This window comes from Astatotilapia calliptera, chromosome 1, assembly GCF_964374335.1.
Source record: "Astatotilapia calliptera chromosome 1, fAstCal68.1, whole genome shotgun sequence".
Taxonomy (NCBI): domain Eukaryota; kingdom Metazoa; phylum Chordata; class Actinopteri; order Cichliformes; family Cichlidae; genus Astatotilapia; species Astatotilapia calliptera.
In genome coordinates this window covers 2,832,854-2,848,162 of record NC_137422.1, presented here as the reverse complement: position 1 = coordinate 2,848,162, position 15,309 = coordinate 2,832,854, and the positions used below count along the sequence as shown (strand labels likewise).

The following is a 15,309-nucleotide window of genomic DNA, read 5'->3' as shown; positions in this document are numbered from 1 at the left end:
TTTTGATAATTATTGAGCAGCATTAGTTTAATGTAATTCTATTTTTAGTATTAATAATATATGTGATTCTAAATGTTCATTATTTGATCGAAGAACAAATGTGTGTTTCACTGAGAGCGTACCCAGTGATAAAAATATTAACTGGAATTAAAATATGTAAATCACCATATTAACTGAAGAAATTGCTGTTTATTGGTATATTTTTATGATCTTGGGATTTTTTAAAATCACCACATCATAAGATCTCTGACGTATGTGGTATAATTGGGATAATTCTGAAAATTTTCTGTGAAATAAGAGTCATATGACTTATGAAAGGCCCCTCTGTGATTGGTCAGATGCTGCCAAGGCCATGTTCTAAGAATCTGTCCAGATCATCAATCTTACTTTGGCTTGGATTTTCATTCATGTCCAAATAAACAAGCCCACTTAATAACAGATTTTATATAAAATAAATGAAAGCACATAACAATCCACATGCATACACACCCAGTATTGTGTTTATTATGTGATTTCAATTTCAAGTAGAATTTAAATCTAGTGCATTCCATTTATTGCCAATAAATCCCATTAAATGACAGAATTACATATTATTACACTTTCAGACATTACAGACATTAATGTGTTGTCTTTGAAGGATGGCCATTTCTTTTATGTACGCCAAAACAATCCCCAATCTCGCCGCCACTAACACAGAATCTGCAGCTAATCTCACTCTTTGTTTAAAGTTATGAAAACGTATGTCTAAATTAAAGAGAACCAAATCTAGTGGAGTGTTAGGGGAATTTTTCAACATGCAGGCTTTTAGCTCTTAGTATTTTAAACAAAATATTAGCCTAAACCACTATCTTTTCTTAAACAATAATGTTTTGTAAAAGCAAAAGAAAAAACCCCAGAACAAAGCTCCTATAAAGTACATAAACTAGTTGCTAAAAGACACTTTCTGGCCGAGAAGCCGGCAGCTTTTGTTGAGAATCAGAAAGCGGAACAGTTCCAGAAAGTTGATGCTATAATGGCATGAAAAAATCTGGCAAAACCAGTTTTGAATACAATGTTGCTTTGAAGTTCTAACTAATCTTTTGAGACGAGCTTTGAACTGAAGGTCGTGAATTGTCATAAATTGTTCTTGACATTACTTTAAAGCCTGTGCTTTTTGGTGAGTGCACAGGTATTAGATATGTTAACATGCAACCCCTATCAGAACTAATCATTTTGTCTAGAGGACTAGACGACCACGATACCACATATAGACTAATCACCTTAAAAAAAGAGATAATTAAGCAAGTCTGTCTTAAAGTCCCGCCGTCATGGACCAATTGTAGAAAGGCTCTGCTGCTGCCGCCTAGTGAAGCCTTCATCCAAAATGAATTCTGACTCTACTACCTGTCCACACACAAAAAATATTAACAGTGCAGTTCAAATCAAACGAGCATCTGCTAAATTCGTTTTTACCCATTCATGTTACTATCCCATCAAAGATCACATAAAGAATAACAGTAGAAGATACTTAAATATTTGACTACTTACAACTTCAAAGCTTCATAATAGCTATCGGTATTTGAGAGTATTTTGGCAGGACTGGTGTCTGCCATCTCTTCAGATGAAAAGATGTTTTTAAGGGTTGTTTAGCAGCTTTTGATGCAATTTTGTTTTAAGACAGACTTTGAAGAAAGTGATCATGTGAAAGTGAGACAAACACAATTGTGAGTAAATACTGGGTTTAGTTCTCCCATTCTGAAGCTATGAGAACTTTGCGGTCTTCTGCTCTTCCGTTCTTCCTGTAGTAACGAGCCATAATGCCCAACAGCACCACTGACACTAAGAAGGCGCTGGCAAAGACTGCGGTGGAGATGTTGGAGCTGAAGATCTTCCTCATTTCCCAACCTTCCTCACTTGATTTTGTGCCTGGAGAAGCTGGTGGAGGACTCACTGAAAGACATCAATACATGGATAGTTGGACAAGCTGGCAAGCAAGTAAGGAGGCAGAGAGGCAATCAAACAGGTAGATTGATACATTTTGGATTAACCTTCTGGAAGCGTGCCGCTCCTTTCCATCAGAACATCCTGACTGTTCTCTGCTGTATCAGGAAAAGGCTGCCCAACAAACTGCAGAGGGCCCTGGGTAATGTAGTGTCTACCCGTCTCCCCGCTCAGGCCTCGCCTACGTCTGCGTGATGGATCCTTCAGACATCCCTGGGCACATCTGGAAAAGGGACTCTCAGGCTCACACAGGATTACAGAGCACGTGATGTACACCTGTAATGTGGAAGAGTAAAGGCTTTGGAATAACAAGCACTTGTCTAACCACCAGTTACCCATCTTGAAATGCTTCCAGGTAGTTGCCACAACTTAAAAACTACATGTACACTGATCAGGCGTAATATTATGACCACCTCCCTAATACTGTCTTGGTCCCCCTTTCGCTGCCAAAGCAGAACTGACCTGTACGGAAAGTTTTCATCACTCATCCAACTGTCTAATCAGTCTCACTGAACCCGAGGTTTCCGAGCATAATATTGTCTGTCGCATCACACTGCCTCTGCCTTGCCTTCTTCCCATACTGCATCCTGGTGCCAGGTGTTCCCCAGGTAGGTGACGCACAGGCACCCGGCCATCAGTCCAGGCCACCTTCTTCCATTGCTCCGTGCCCATTCTTGGCACTTTCAGTGATGGATGGGGTTTAGCATGGGCACCCTGACTGATCAGATCCCCAATACTCAACAAACTGCCATGCACTTTTGACTTTTGTCTGTTTAATCAAACCAATAACCCGATAATTACTGCAATTTTGGAAATGTTCTAGCCATCACAATTTGGCCCTTCTCTAACTCGCTCAAATCCTTACACTTGAAGGCAAAATGTTCATTTGCTCCCAAATGTCTCCTCCTTACGAACAGATGGCATGAAGTGATACCAGTGTTGTTCACTTCACTTGTCAGTGGTAACTTTGTTATATCTGTATATAGTTATTAGTCAAAGTTTAAAAATGTTGCTGATTCTGTACCAAAATAATTTTTCAAGCTTTTTCACACTTGGAAATTGGATACAAAACAGCAGGAAAGCAGTGATATCAGGATTTTCTTTGTTATGCATATACTCTTCAGTATATAACTGTGTGAGTAATATTTTTGTATAGGTTAGAGGTTTGTATTTGGTGCTATCTAAAGTTACCTGGTCATAGTTTCCAGTAAATTTAAAGGCTTGAAGTCCGAAGTTGAATGCAGTTTTATTAGATGGGTAAATTGTTACTGTCTCGTCTTCTACACACCTGAAAGAAGGTTTAGGTCAATCGTATGAAGCAATGTAAATGGAAGATGACATTTAATAGTTGTAAGTTGTAGTAATTAGTATTGCTATTTAATGTAGCTAAAATACACTCCTGTGAAAATATTATCGACAATTTAGTTGTAAGGAATTTTAAGCATTTTTTAAATTTTACAGCACTTTTTTTGCATCAGCACTTACCCATTCCTGATGATGTAGTACGAGAGGCTGTTTTCAGGGTTGTTATCAGGAGTGGCTTTGCATGACTCAACAAACAACATCACGTTTGGTAATTCTGAACTAGCTTGGATGCCCATAAAAATAGTCTCCAGCAGCTTGACTTGTACTGGATAGGCACTAGCCTCCACTCTGTTTGTAAAGCTGCTGTTGTGGAAAATTTCAAAAGTGTAGCCAAAGCTTCCGAAGTTGGACTCGGTGAAAATGTAGTCAGCGTTGTGGAGATTGTAGTAATTGGAGATGCTGATGGCTTTGGGAAACTGGCATGAGAAACCGATTTTAACTGTCTTCCTTCGAGTTATAACCTCGTTAGCCAGCTCAAAGGAGTTGATCGCATTCTTGAAAATGATATAATCACCTTTATCCTGTATTTAAGACAAACAAAGGAAAAGCAATTAGTTGCCGTGAGGATAATGAACAACGGTCGTGATGTTGTTCTGTTCAGTGTATCGAGCCGCAATATTCTTCTCGTTGCGACGTACAGTAACTGGCTTATTTTACAAACTCAAATTTTGCTGTTCATTAATGAAAAAAACATTTTTATCTACAAAGAAATGTAAATGTTTCTCCAAACCTCAATTTTTGTCCCACAAGTGCTGAAGGACATTGCACCCATGATGTGAGTGCTGTTGGAGGTGAGCGAGCATGAAGGGTCACTCAGCTTGAGAAAGTTCTCGTCAATGCCAGGCATGGAAGCTTTATCAAGGGCTACTGTCATCTTATTGGCTGAGCAATGAACAGTGGCCTTGCCTGTAAACAGCACAATCTATATTAGCTACCTATTAGGAATAAAGTATTTTATCATACGATTACTACATATTCATATTCAAAATCATTAAAAAATAAATAAAAAGCTATTATAAAAGAAGAAAACAAAGGAAAAAAGAAAACCGCAAAGAAACAAATGTGATTTTACTTAGTTATAAGAGTCAATGTTATAATGAAATTAAAAGCTACAAATAAATGTGAAAAAACCTGCAAAATAACAATATTAATTAGATAATAAAACTGAAACATAACAAAGATAATATTGAAATCAAACTAAAACAAACTTGTACAGGAAATATCTTTGGGTTAATTTATGTCAGTTTGTGAAGAGAACTAGCAGAAAACCACTAAATTATACTGGACTGAAACCAAAATCTAAAATATCCAACATGTATGCATTTACATCTCAATCAAACTGTGTTTAACGTTTACCTTATACTTGTAAAACGCATTTAATTACATTATTTAAAAGAATCTAAGAAATGAAACATTTTATTCAGTATATTTATAACCTCGATTTACAATTTTAAAAAAAGCCTAGGTGCTGTGTAACCTGTAAACTGAAAACAAAAGGGAGTGATTTGCAAATCCAAAAAAAAAATAAAAATCACATTGAAAATATGTTACATGTTTAAACTGATCCACTTTACTATTTTAGGACAAATATTAGCTGATACTGAATTTGATGGCAGCAAAAAGTAGAGACAGGGCAACAAAAATAATAGCTAGAGGACTATTTTGAAACTGTTAGAGCAGGGGTGTCAAACTCAAATACACAGTGGGCCAAAATTCAAAACTGGAACAAAGTCGCGGGCTAACGTTAATATTTATTGAAATATATTTATTCCTCCAGATATAAGAATGAATCTTTTCTTATGGACTCAAACACATTTTGCTGAAAAACTGAATATGTAACAAGCAAAGCTTAATACTAAACAATATATATATTAGCTGTATAATACCAGTAGGCCAGCTCTAGTAGGAATTTGGTGTGGCTTCGCGGGCCAAATGTAATTAGGCTGCAGGCCAAATTTGTTATTATTTACAGTACATAATATTAAAAGATGAAAAGGATCTGGAGAAAACTCAGATTCTTGCTGAGATATTGGAAGATTGTGATCTCTAAGCCCTCGGGGTAATATTACATTAAAAACAGGTTTTAGACCAGCACACGCTCCCACACAGATTACATGTTTTCCAGGTAAGGTCATATATATTTGAACAACACAGAGGTTATGATGCATCCTGTATATATTACAACGGCAATGCTTTCATAGCAGAAGAGTTTGTGTGCTGAACTGGCCTGCCTGCAGTTACCAACTAAATACATTTGTTATAACAGGAAGTGAAACACACAACAAATGAGACTTGGGTCTGTCGTGCAGTTAGAATCATGTATCAGAGAAGACTGGGACAACACTCCCAACAACTGATCTTTGGGACTGTTAAAAAAGGAGGAAATTCTACACAGACGTAAATATTGCCCTGTCCCAACTTTATTCACTCAAAATGATCTTATTTTACAGTATGCCAAATCTTTTGGAAATCAGGTGGAATAAGAAAATGCAAACAAACAATTCATTTACTTATGTAATGGACATAAACAGAAGAAAAACACTGTTTTAAAAGTTGTTTAGGTTTTGTTTTTATGTATTTTTTTAAGAGGGAGTACTGTCACTTTAAGAGATTTCATGGGAAGCAAAATAGAACCACAAGTGAACAAATGGCCAGCAGTGTTTGTGCTGTTGCCATGGCACTTAGTTATTACACGCACTGCTCATTTGTCAAGAGAGAGAGCAGGTGTTTACTAACCTTGTGTGGTAGATGCTTGGGTCACCAAGACAACAACACACCTCATCTCTGATTGGCTTAATGACAAAAAAAGAAAGAAGATATTTAAGTGAAAATATTGAAAGAGCAAGCTTAAATGTAATGTTGACTTGAAGACTGCTCATTATAGTGATCCAAATATCTAATCAACTTTTCACATCAACACGAACTCAAAGCATTTATACATGTAGACGTGGTGAAGACAGTCTGCTGAAGGATGACTGAACATGGCATGGCTGCTGATAACAGACGGACCGGTGTGAGTTTTCAGACATTGTTGATGTACGATGTGCTAACGCACAACAATCTCTAGGGTTTATAGGTCTGAAATGAGAAAATATCCAGTGAGCAGCAGAATGGCCAGATTACTACTCTTTCAGGGAAGTAGTGATCGATCTAGAGCTGTGACTGTTTTGATGAGTTGTAGATTCAAGTGAGAAGGGCATCAACATGGTAGTAAAATATGTGTGGAAACAACAGCAGTGTGTGACAATGTGTAATGTGTACGAGGAAATGTGCTGCATCAAAGTGGTGACAAGGACTTTCCTGCTGTGAGTGTGTCAAAGCAATCAAGAAAAACCGTAAGGTCCCACCACAGCACTTCAATGGAGTAGTGGTCCAAGCTACGATTCTTTCTTTTTCAGCCATTCTGCTGTAGTTTTGTCACTGTGCTTGGGATCATTGTGTTGTTTCACTCAGTTTTCACCAAGCTTTGATTGTCAGATTTGACTCTGGGACACTTTAACATACAAAGGAGTTCATGGTTGACTAAGACAGCAAGGTGCCCAGGTCCTGTGGCTACAAAACCATCTTCAATCATCAGCTCTCCCCACTGTGCTTGATGGTTCTGAGGCACTTTTGCTAATATGCTGTGTTTGGGTTTCAGCAAATCTCCACTTTAGTGTCATCTGTCTAAACAACTGTCAGTGCGCCCCAGGGCAGCTGTGGCTACAATGTAGCTTGCCATCGCCAGTGTGTGAATGTGTGTGTGTGGATGGGTGAATGACTGAATGTAGTGTAAAGCGCTTTGGGGTCCTATGGACTAGAAAAGCGCTATACAAATGCAGGCCATTTACCATTTACCATTTACAACACTGCTCCAGAAGTTGTATGGCTTATTCACATACAACTTTGCAGCTATGTTGCCAGTCCTTCCAAGCAAGCTATAATTTTTCACTCTGAGAATTGTCTGGCTTTGGGATGATTTTCCTTGGACATTTACAGTGGGGCAAAAAAGTATTTAGTCAGCCACCGATTGTGCAAGTTCCCCCACTTAAAATGATGACAGAGGTCAGTAATTTGCACCAGAGGTACACTTCAACTGTGAGAGACAGAATGTTAAAAAATAATCCATGAATCCACATGGTAGGATTTGTAAAGAATTTATTCGTAAATTAGGGTGGAAAATAAGTATTTGGTCACCTCAAACAAGGAAAATCTCTGGCTCTCACAGACCTGTAACGTCTTCTGTAAGAAGCTTTTCTGTCCCCCACTCGTTACCTGTATGAATGGCACCTGTTTGAACTCATCATCTGTATAAAAGACACCTGTCCACAGCCTCAAACAGTCAGACTCCAAACTCCGCCATGGCCAAGACCAAAGAGCTTTGGAAGGACACCAGGAAAAGTATTGTAGACCTGCACCAGACTGGGAAGAGTGAATCTACAATAGGCAAGCAGCTTGGTGTGAAAAAATCAACTGTGGGAGCAATCATCAGAAAATGGAAGACATACAAGACCACTGATAATCTCCCTCGATCTGGGGCTCCACGCAAGATCTCATCCCGTGGGGTCAAAATGATCATGAGAACGGTGAGCAAAGATCCCAGAACCACACGGGGGGACCTGGTGAATGACCTGCAGAGAGCTGGGACCAAAGTAACAAAGGTCACCATCAGTAACACACTACAACGGCAGGGAATCAAATCCCGCAGTGCCAGACGTGTTCCGCTGCTGAAGCCAGTGCATGTCCAGGCCCGTCTGAAGTTTGCCAGAGAGCACATGGATGATACAGCAGAGGATTGGGAGAATGTCATGTGGTCAGATGAAACCAAAGTAGAACTTTTTGGTATAAACTCAACTCGTCGTGTTTGGAGGAAGAAGAATACTGAGTTGCATCCCAAGAACACCATACCTACTGTGAAGCATGGGGGTGGAAACATCATGCTATGGGGCTGTTTTTCTGCCAAGGGGACAGGACGACTGATCCGTGTTAAGGACAGAATGAATGGGGCCATGTATCGTGAGATTTTGAGCCAAAACCTCCTTCCATCAGTGAGAACTTTGAAGATGAAACGAGGCTGGGTCTTCCAACATGACAATGATCCAAAACACACCGCCCGGGCAACAAAGGAGTGGCTCCGTAAGAAGCATTTGAAAGTCCTGGAGTGGCCTAGCCAGTCTCCAGACCTCAACCCCATAGAAAATCTGTGGCGGGAGTTGAAAGTCCGTGTTGCTCGGCGACAGCCCCAAAACATCACTGCTCTCGAGAAGATCTGCATGGAGGAATGGGCCAAAATACCAGCTACTGTGTGTGCAAACCTGGTAAAGACCTATAGTAAACGTTTGACCTCTGTTATTGCCAACAAAGGTTATGTTACAAAGTATTGAGTTGTATTTTTGTTATTGACCAAATACTTATTTTCCACCCTGATTTACCAATAAATTCTTTACAAATCCTACCATGTGGATTCATGGATTTTTTTTTCACATTCTGTCTCTCACAGTTGAAGTGTACCTCTGGTGCAAATTACTGACCTATGTCATCATTTTAGGTGGGGGAACTTGCACAATCGGTGGCTGACTAAATACTTTTTTGCCCCACTGCATTCCTGAGAAGATTGGCATCTGTCTACCTTTTTTTTTCCATTTGTGAATAATCTTTATTGTTTTAAAATGCTTGATTTTATATAAAGGCACTCACGTGTCATTTGTCTCTGCAGTGAAGCAGACTGGGACATATCTGTACAGGTCACTGAGCTGTGGTGTCCAGCTGAGAGTGACTTCTGCTTTTCCGAGCAGATCGTCTTTGAACACTTTGGTCATGTTCTGGGGGCCACTGACCTGGAAGTCGTGGATGCTTTAGGGAAAGGAATAAACATTACACACACACACACACACACACACACACACACACACACACACACACACACACACACACACACACACACAAAATCCACAGAAATTCTCTGAGTATTATATCAACATTACAGGGTGTTTGTTTAGGGAAAGCTAGTGCCATAATTAATAATTTCAGTAAGTAAACACCTGGCATGGCGAGCTTCAGCTTCAGCATTAAGCTGGAATGTCTGGCCCACAGTGGCATGAAGAATATCACCGTGTGAAGGGGTTCTGTACAAGAATATGGGCTGCACATGACCGGCTTCACAGTTTGGTATTGGCAGGAGAACTAAAACACAAACAAGGCAGAAAGAATGTAAGTTCTGTTTCTATGAGACTTGACAGTTTCTGGTATTGTGCAGCCATACAATGGCCTCTCTGAGTTAGAGTTGGTTGGTCAGTCACCACATCAGAATAAAACGTGAGACAGTCCTCAAGCTGCCAGTTAAGTCATAAATTATCCAGTCAGTTAACCTTGCTTTGCTGATATTAATGACTCTTGCTTGTGTCAGCACCAACGTAAAGGAAACATATTTGAGTTTTTCAGAGACAAAGTGTAACTTGAGAAAAAAAATTGGTAATTTCTTTGTTTATTTAAATGTAACCCTTTAAAGCCCAGCGTGTCATATTTGATACGTGTTTTTGAGACTTTTACATCATCAGCGTGATTTGTTTTTTTTACTTCTACTTTAAATTGCATGACACGTTTTTAAGCACTAAATTGCAAAAATATGGCTTATGTAGCAAATGTGATACAAATTAAAACTCACATATGTGGAGATTAAAATTTTATATATTTTGTCTAAAGATTCAACAAACACTTCATTATCAAAAACTTAAAGATTTCTGGCAGTTATTTCATGGTTCAGGTTTTAAAGCGATAGGTTCATTAGAAGCAACTTTGGAAGCTAAAGTAAACAAATGTATCCAAATACTGTACTTAAATTTCACTTGTCTTGAATATTTATTATACTATTATACTATTTTATATTAAACTGTATACTCTTATATTCTTAGACTATTTAGTACATTTAATAAACAGGGTTAAATGATAGGTAGACTTGTTGCTGTTTTCAACTGAAAGATCAGAATACAATATACAAGTTACACCATGTGAGAAACTCTTATAACACAAATAAAAGATGATTCGAGGGGAGGCTGGGACTCATTGTATTGAGTCATTATTTTTTTGGTTTTTATAATCGCCAAACCACATAAAGTTTTAATGGTAATGTTTTAAAATACCTTTTTCACATGACCTTGTGGAGTTTTTGTGATATTTATGACTTTGTTTATGATATTCCTCTTGTGTTTATATATATTCAGTATTTTTGGGGTGAGACGTGTATTATGTTTGCGTCGCACTGACCATGTACTTTTATGAATCACTTACCCTCAATTGAGAACTGCAGCTTTACTTTGCAGAGAGGAGGTGAGTTCATGCCAGAGGCCTCACGAAACACCGATGTTCCATCTGAGTAGGTCAAAGTGATGTTGTTGGTGGAGAAGTCCTCTAACATCAACTCAAACACGTGGATTCCAGTCTCAATGTCACCTGTACTTGTCAGTATGCATGTAGTCTAAAGGGACACGAATAACAAATGGACATGACAGAGGTGCTGTTTTCTCAGAGCTTATTAAACACATCAGTTTGGAACAGACGGGATTCCAAACATAGTTACTATGTCACCGTTTTGCTTTTGGTTTCATTTCTTCTGTTTCATCTGGTCCAACTCCTAGTCACTCCTGTTTGCTGCATCACCTGATCTCCTGTGTGCCCTTGTCCTACCATCATTCGAGTACTTCAAAGTAGTCATCTGTTTTGTATTTGGTCAGTTTTGTTTCTTTTCTTTTATCACTTGCCTAGTCGGCACAAGTTCTATTCTACTTCTGCTAACTTATATGTGATTCACCCCTTAGGTCCTTCAGATTATCAGTGCATAAACACATGCTTCTAATAAATCCAAAGGCATACTATTAGAGCTGATCTTATGCTTAAAGCATAACAATAATCTTCTTTTACACATTTTTAAAGTCTAAAAAAAAAAGATTTCATTCTCTCTCTTTGCAAGTAAGCAAATGCAAATGATTGTAATGAGATTACAAGATGAGCTTAACGGAGATAGTTGGTTAAATTATTAGATTTTTTTAATGGGTTTATTATAAATTTGTATCTATTACATCAACTATATTGTCAACATGCAGAACATACTGATCAATCAAAGCATTAAAACCACTGAAAGATAAATTATTGCTCATCTTGATGAATGCAATGGGAAACCTTGCGTCCATTAAGTATGTTACCTTTATAAATACCCCTGACCTAATCACTGTAGCTCACTGATTAGAAATGCACTATGTACAAGTACATTTTTGTACATTTTGCACTGTGACAAAGAACAAACGGTGATAATACAACAGGACCCAGAGACTCTGCTGCCAGTGTCCTGGTGCCAGAGTCCTGGTGCCAGACACTAATTGACACCCAGAAGGGTTAACAGCTGCATAACATTTGATGGTAATTGTCTGTTTTTCATAATAGCACTCATCTCGTCTTACTGGCCATTTAAAAAGGTCTTCCACAGTTCGAGCCATATACACTCAGGCATTCACTTTATTCTTTGCGAGAATTTGATCATTCTCACATCCATACGCAACAATGGATGCAACAGGAGAAAATATGTGTTTGGGCCTGATGAAACCAACATTTTGATTAATATATCAAAATGCTGTGCCTAAAATTAGTGGATTACAATGCTATAATGATTGCTACATCAGATGACCACATTGAAGGTCATTAGAGCCCCCGTTTGGTCTGGATTACCTCGTCTAGAGCGAAGTTTGTGGGACCAGGTGTAGCAAAGCGACATTTCACTTCATCTCCATCTGGATCATGTGCCAGAATACGAATCCTCGAAAAACAGTTTTGAGGCACCCTGCAAGAACAGGCATCATATTAGTACATATTACAGTAATTTAACAACTAATCATCGAGTGATGTTTACGTAAGATTTCCAGATTCACGATTTTATGTTGAATCAAATAAGAAAAATGGCATGTACCGCAAAGAAGACACTGTTGTTGTTACGGGACAGCTGTTGACAGTGTGCGTATCAGATCGAGTTCCCAGGTCCAGCTCAGCATATGTTGTCCACTGGGTTTTCCCTTCAACATTAGACACCCAGCAGCAGCCAGAGTTCCTGAAAAGGAGGTGAAACATTTCATTGCTCGTAATTATACGCGTCACTTGAACCAACAATGGCTGCCATCTGAGAAGTGAAAAAACTCTGGTCTGGATTTTATATGCATCTTTGATAAGAGAGTATTTTGGTGAAGATATCACTACAAGACAAACTTGCATTTATTCGTGATTTGTTGGTGTTTCCAAAATATGAGGAGCTGATATGGAGCAGCTGTGTATCAGGTAGCAGAGCAGGTCGTCTACCAATCAGAAGGTCAGTGGCTTGATCCCCAGCAGCTTCTGTCCATGTGTTGAAGTGTCCTTGGGCAGGATTCTGAACCCGAAGCTGCCCTCGATGCATTCGTCGTAGTGTGAGTGAGTGTAAATGTGCTTAAGTATCGTTAAAAGCAACATCTAAATGTGTGTGTGTGAGAATAGAAAGGCACTATACTAATCCCTTTACCATTCTGATCCTACAGTTAACTCCCTTTTTGTTCTTTTATTTGTTCACACACAGACGTTTCTCATAAAAGGCTGGGCTGTCATACCAACAAAAATATTCCAAATGCCAAACTTGTGTTCTATTCAAGTGTCCCAGCAAGCGTGGCAGTCAGCCAGCGTGGTGGAATGAGAAGATGAATATCACTTCTCAAATCAACACTGACAGATACTGTGCTGTGGGAAATGCAGGGTGTGATGTGTACTTTCATTTTAAGCCTTTGTTATTAGAGATCGTTTTTCAAAGTAAAGATCAATTCTGATCAGCCTATAGAATAAATAATAGGGTAACAATTCAGAATGTATCGGCCAGTCCTCAGTACGAGTCCACTTACTACGGATCCCACTGCAAGTGGGCTGACTTTTCTCAACTTCTTCATTTTTAAGTTGTACTAGATCATGCTTGTTAAATACAATCTTCAATTCAGTCTGTGAGATACGCCAGAGTAACTAGCAAACGATAAATCAGATAAGCTGTGTTATTGTGCCCTGGACTTACCTCAGAGACAAGGAGGCATTATTAGTCAGGATGGTTGCTGTTGTGTGTCCTTCAGACTGGCACCAGCGGCCTTGGCCTGTGCTGTCCTGGTCTGTTTGCAGGACGCTCGACTCGTTAAAGCCTGTACATACGCCACTATCACATGAGAAAGATGACTGATCCTGACAGTTACTTTTGCCATTCTGCCGGTGATAAAAGGTCACCTAGAGGGTTTAAAAAAAAAATACATTTTCTGTGCACATTGTAAAAATCTGCATTGTTTGCATATTCAAGTCAATACAGTTTTCCCCCAAGTTTTTGAACAATTTCCTTCATGATTTCAAACCAACTTTTGTGGGGCTGAAATCATAAATAACAACAACTCCCTAACCCCTGTTCCCCAAGTCGTTGTTGTTTCTTGCATGCTTATAAATGTAGAAACTATAACATCTGTGAAAGCTATTCTATAGTTGTATTTTGAAAGGACCAGATTTCTGTAGTTTTCAGAACAGAAATGTAAACATCAGATAAAACCAGGTTTAAAACTGTTGCTTCATTTCAGAGTCAAAGGTTTTAGTCAGGGGATTTTAGATATCTCGTTTTATCACTTCTTAATAAACAAAAAGGAGAAGGAAAGTAAATGCATTTCCTCCATGTTTTCAGCTCTGTGATGCTTGATAAACTAATTAATCAAATTCCTAATTAAAAACAAAAATGTAAAACCTCATTTCTTCTGTTTTTAACTGTTTCACACTCTATATGTTGGTCTTCCTCCTGTCCTGTCTTAGATTGCGTTTAATTAGACATGGTGACATCACAGAACCCTAACTACAAAAATGAATGTGTCCAAACACAAGAACTGACAGAAAACAAAGACAAATGAACCCACATTTCTTGTATATTTCTTTTAACAGATACAGAGATGGCACATTTTCATTACTATCCACCATTTGGGATTTCTGAAGTTTTTTACTCACAAAAATATTGAAAAGCTTTGAAATTACTGTACAACATGCATGAAAGTGTTAACTATTTTCTTCATCACAAGAGTTTGGATTGTATGCAAGTGTTTTGCATTCCAATTAGGTTTCTTCAGAACTAGCGACGTGGCTGTATGGTTACTTAATTTCTTTTTTTTTAAAAAAGGATCTTTTTGCAAATGCCACTACTTTAAAAATATGCATTATTACACTGAGTGTAAACTAATCTGTGTTGTGATCCATATTGCCCATCTTTCACTATCATGATAAATCTCAATATTAAAAGAATATAGTGAAAGTTTCAGCATATATACTTATGTTGTATTACCTTAAATGTCCCATCCATTTCCTTCTCTGGAGCCATGAAACTAATGCTGTCTCCATAAAAGCTGAGAGTCGACCCAATCCCCAACAATGGGAACAGCAGCAGGAGAAATACACCTGCCTCCATGATGTCTGAAAGAATCTGTATGTGCAAAATCTTGTTCAGCCAGTTTCAATCCCTGGGACAGAAGAGGCGGGGAATGAACTAACAAGAATAACCTGATCTCATCAGACCATCAGAAATGTTTTATGTGGTTGTATTATGTGAAAATGATTTTATATGCTAGAATGATGAAGACACAATCTGTATTTGACCCACTGGTCAAAATGATCAAGTCAAGTCATTTATTTTGCACTGTGCTGATTTTTATGATTGCATATTGTGTGATGTGATGATGACCAATCTATCTATATACATATGCATAGATAGATAGTAAAAGATAGGATTGGATATATACAGGTCTATCTACTTTGTCAGTCATCATTACATATGACAGTTTCTTCTGATGTTTATTTTGTTCCTTGAGGATGTTTATAGAAGCCTTTTCTTCTAACTTTTTTGTTTTGTTTTGTTTTGTTTACATTAAATGACATGTTTGACTGTATGCATTTTTTCCAAGGGTATGTACT

General features: G+C 38.3%; 1 protein-coding gene across 1 annotated transcript; it reads right to left on the bottom strand.

The window, feature by feature from the left end:
* Positions 1-478: 478 nt before the first annotated feature.
* On the bottom strand, positions 479-14,835 carry LOC113035847 (scavenger receptor cysteine-rich domain-containing protein DMBT1-like). Its single transcript, XM_026191663.2, has 13 exons — positions 14,684-14,835; positions 13,397-13,599; positions 12,281-12,418; positions 12,043-12,154; positions 10,612-10,798; positions 9,366-9,507; positions 9,022-9,177; positions 6,082-6,137; positions 4,076-4,251; positions 3,466-3,866; positions 3,172-3,268; positions 2,028-2,256; positions 479-1,929 (listed from the first exon to the last, which is right to left on the bottom strand). The coding sequence occupies exons 1-13, from the start codon at positions 14,804-14,806 to the stop codon at positions 1,721-1,723; spliced, it is 2,229 nt and encodes a 742-aa protein (XP_026047448.2). The 5' UTR covers positions 14,807-14,835; the 3' UTR covers positions 479-1,720.
* Positions 14,836-15,309: the final 474 nt, after the last annotated feature.

Excerpts from the sequence above, each read along its gene's own strand:
- LOC113035847 (XM_026191663.2), bottom strand. The coding sequence starts at position 14,806 with ATGGAGGCAGGTGTATTTCTCCTGCTGCTGTTCCCATTGTTGGGGATT. Across the intron at positions 3,269-3,465 it reads TACTACATCATCAGGAATGG|GTGTGTAGAAGACGAGACAG; the intron begins GTAAGTGCTGAT and ends ACCTTCTTTCAG. Across the intron at positions 1,930-2,027 it reads GAGCGGCACGCTTCCAGAAG|TGAGTCCTCCACCAGCTTCT; the intron begins GTTAATCCAAAA and ends GATGTCTTTCAG.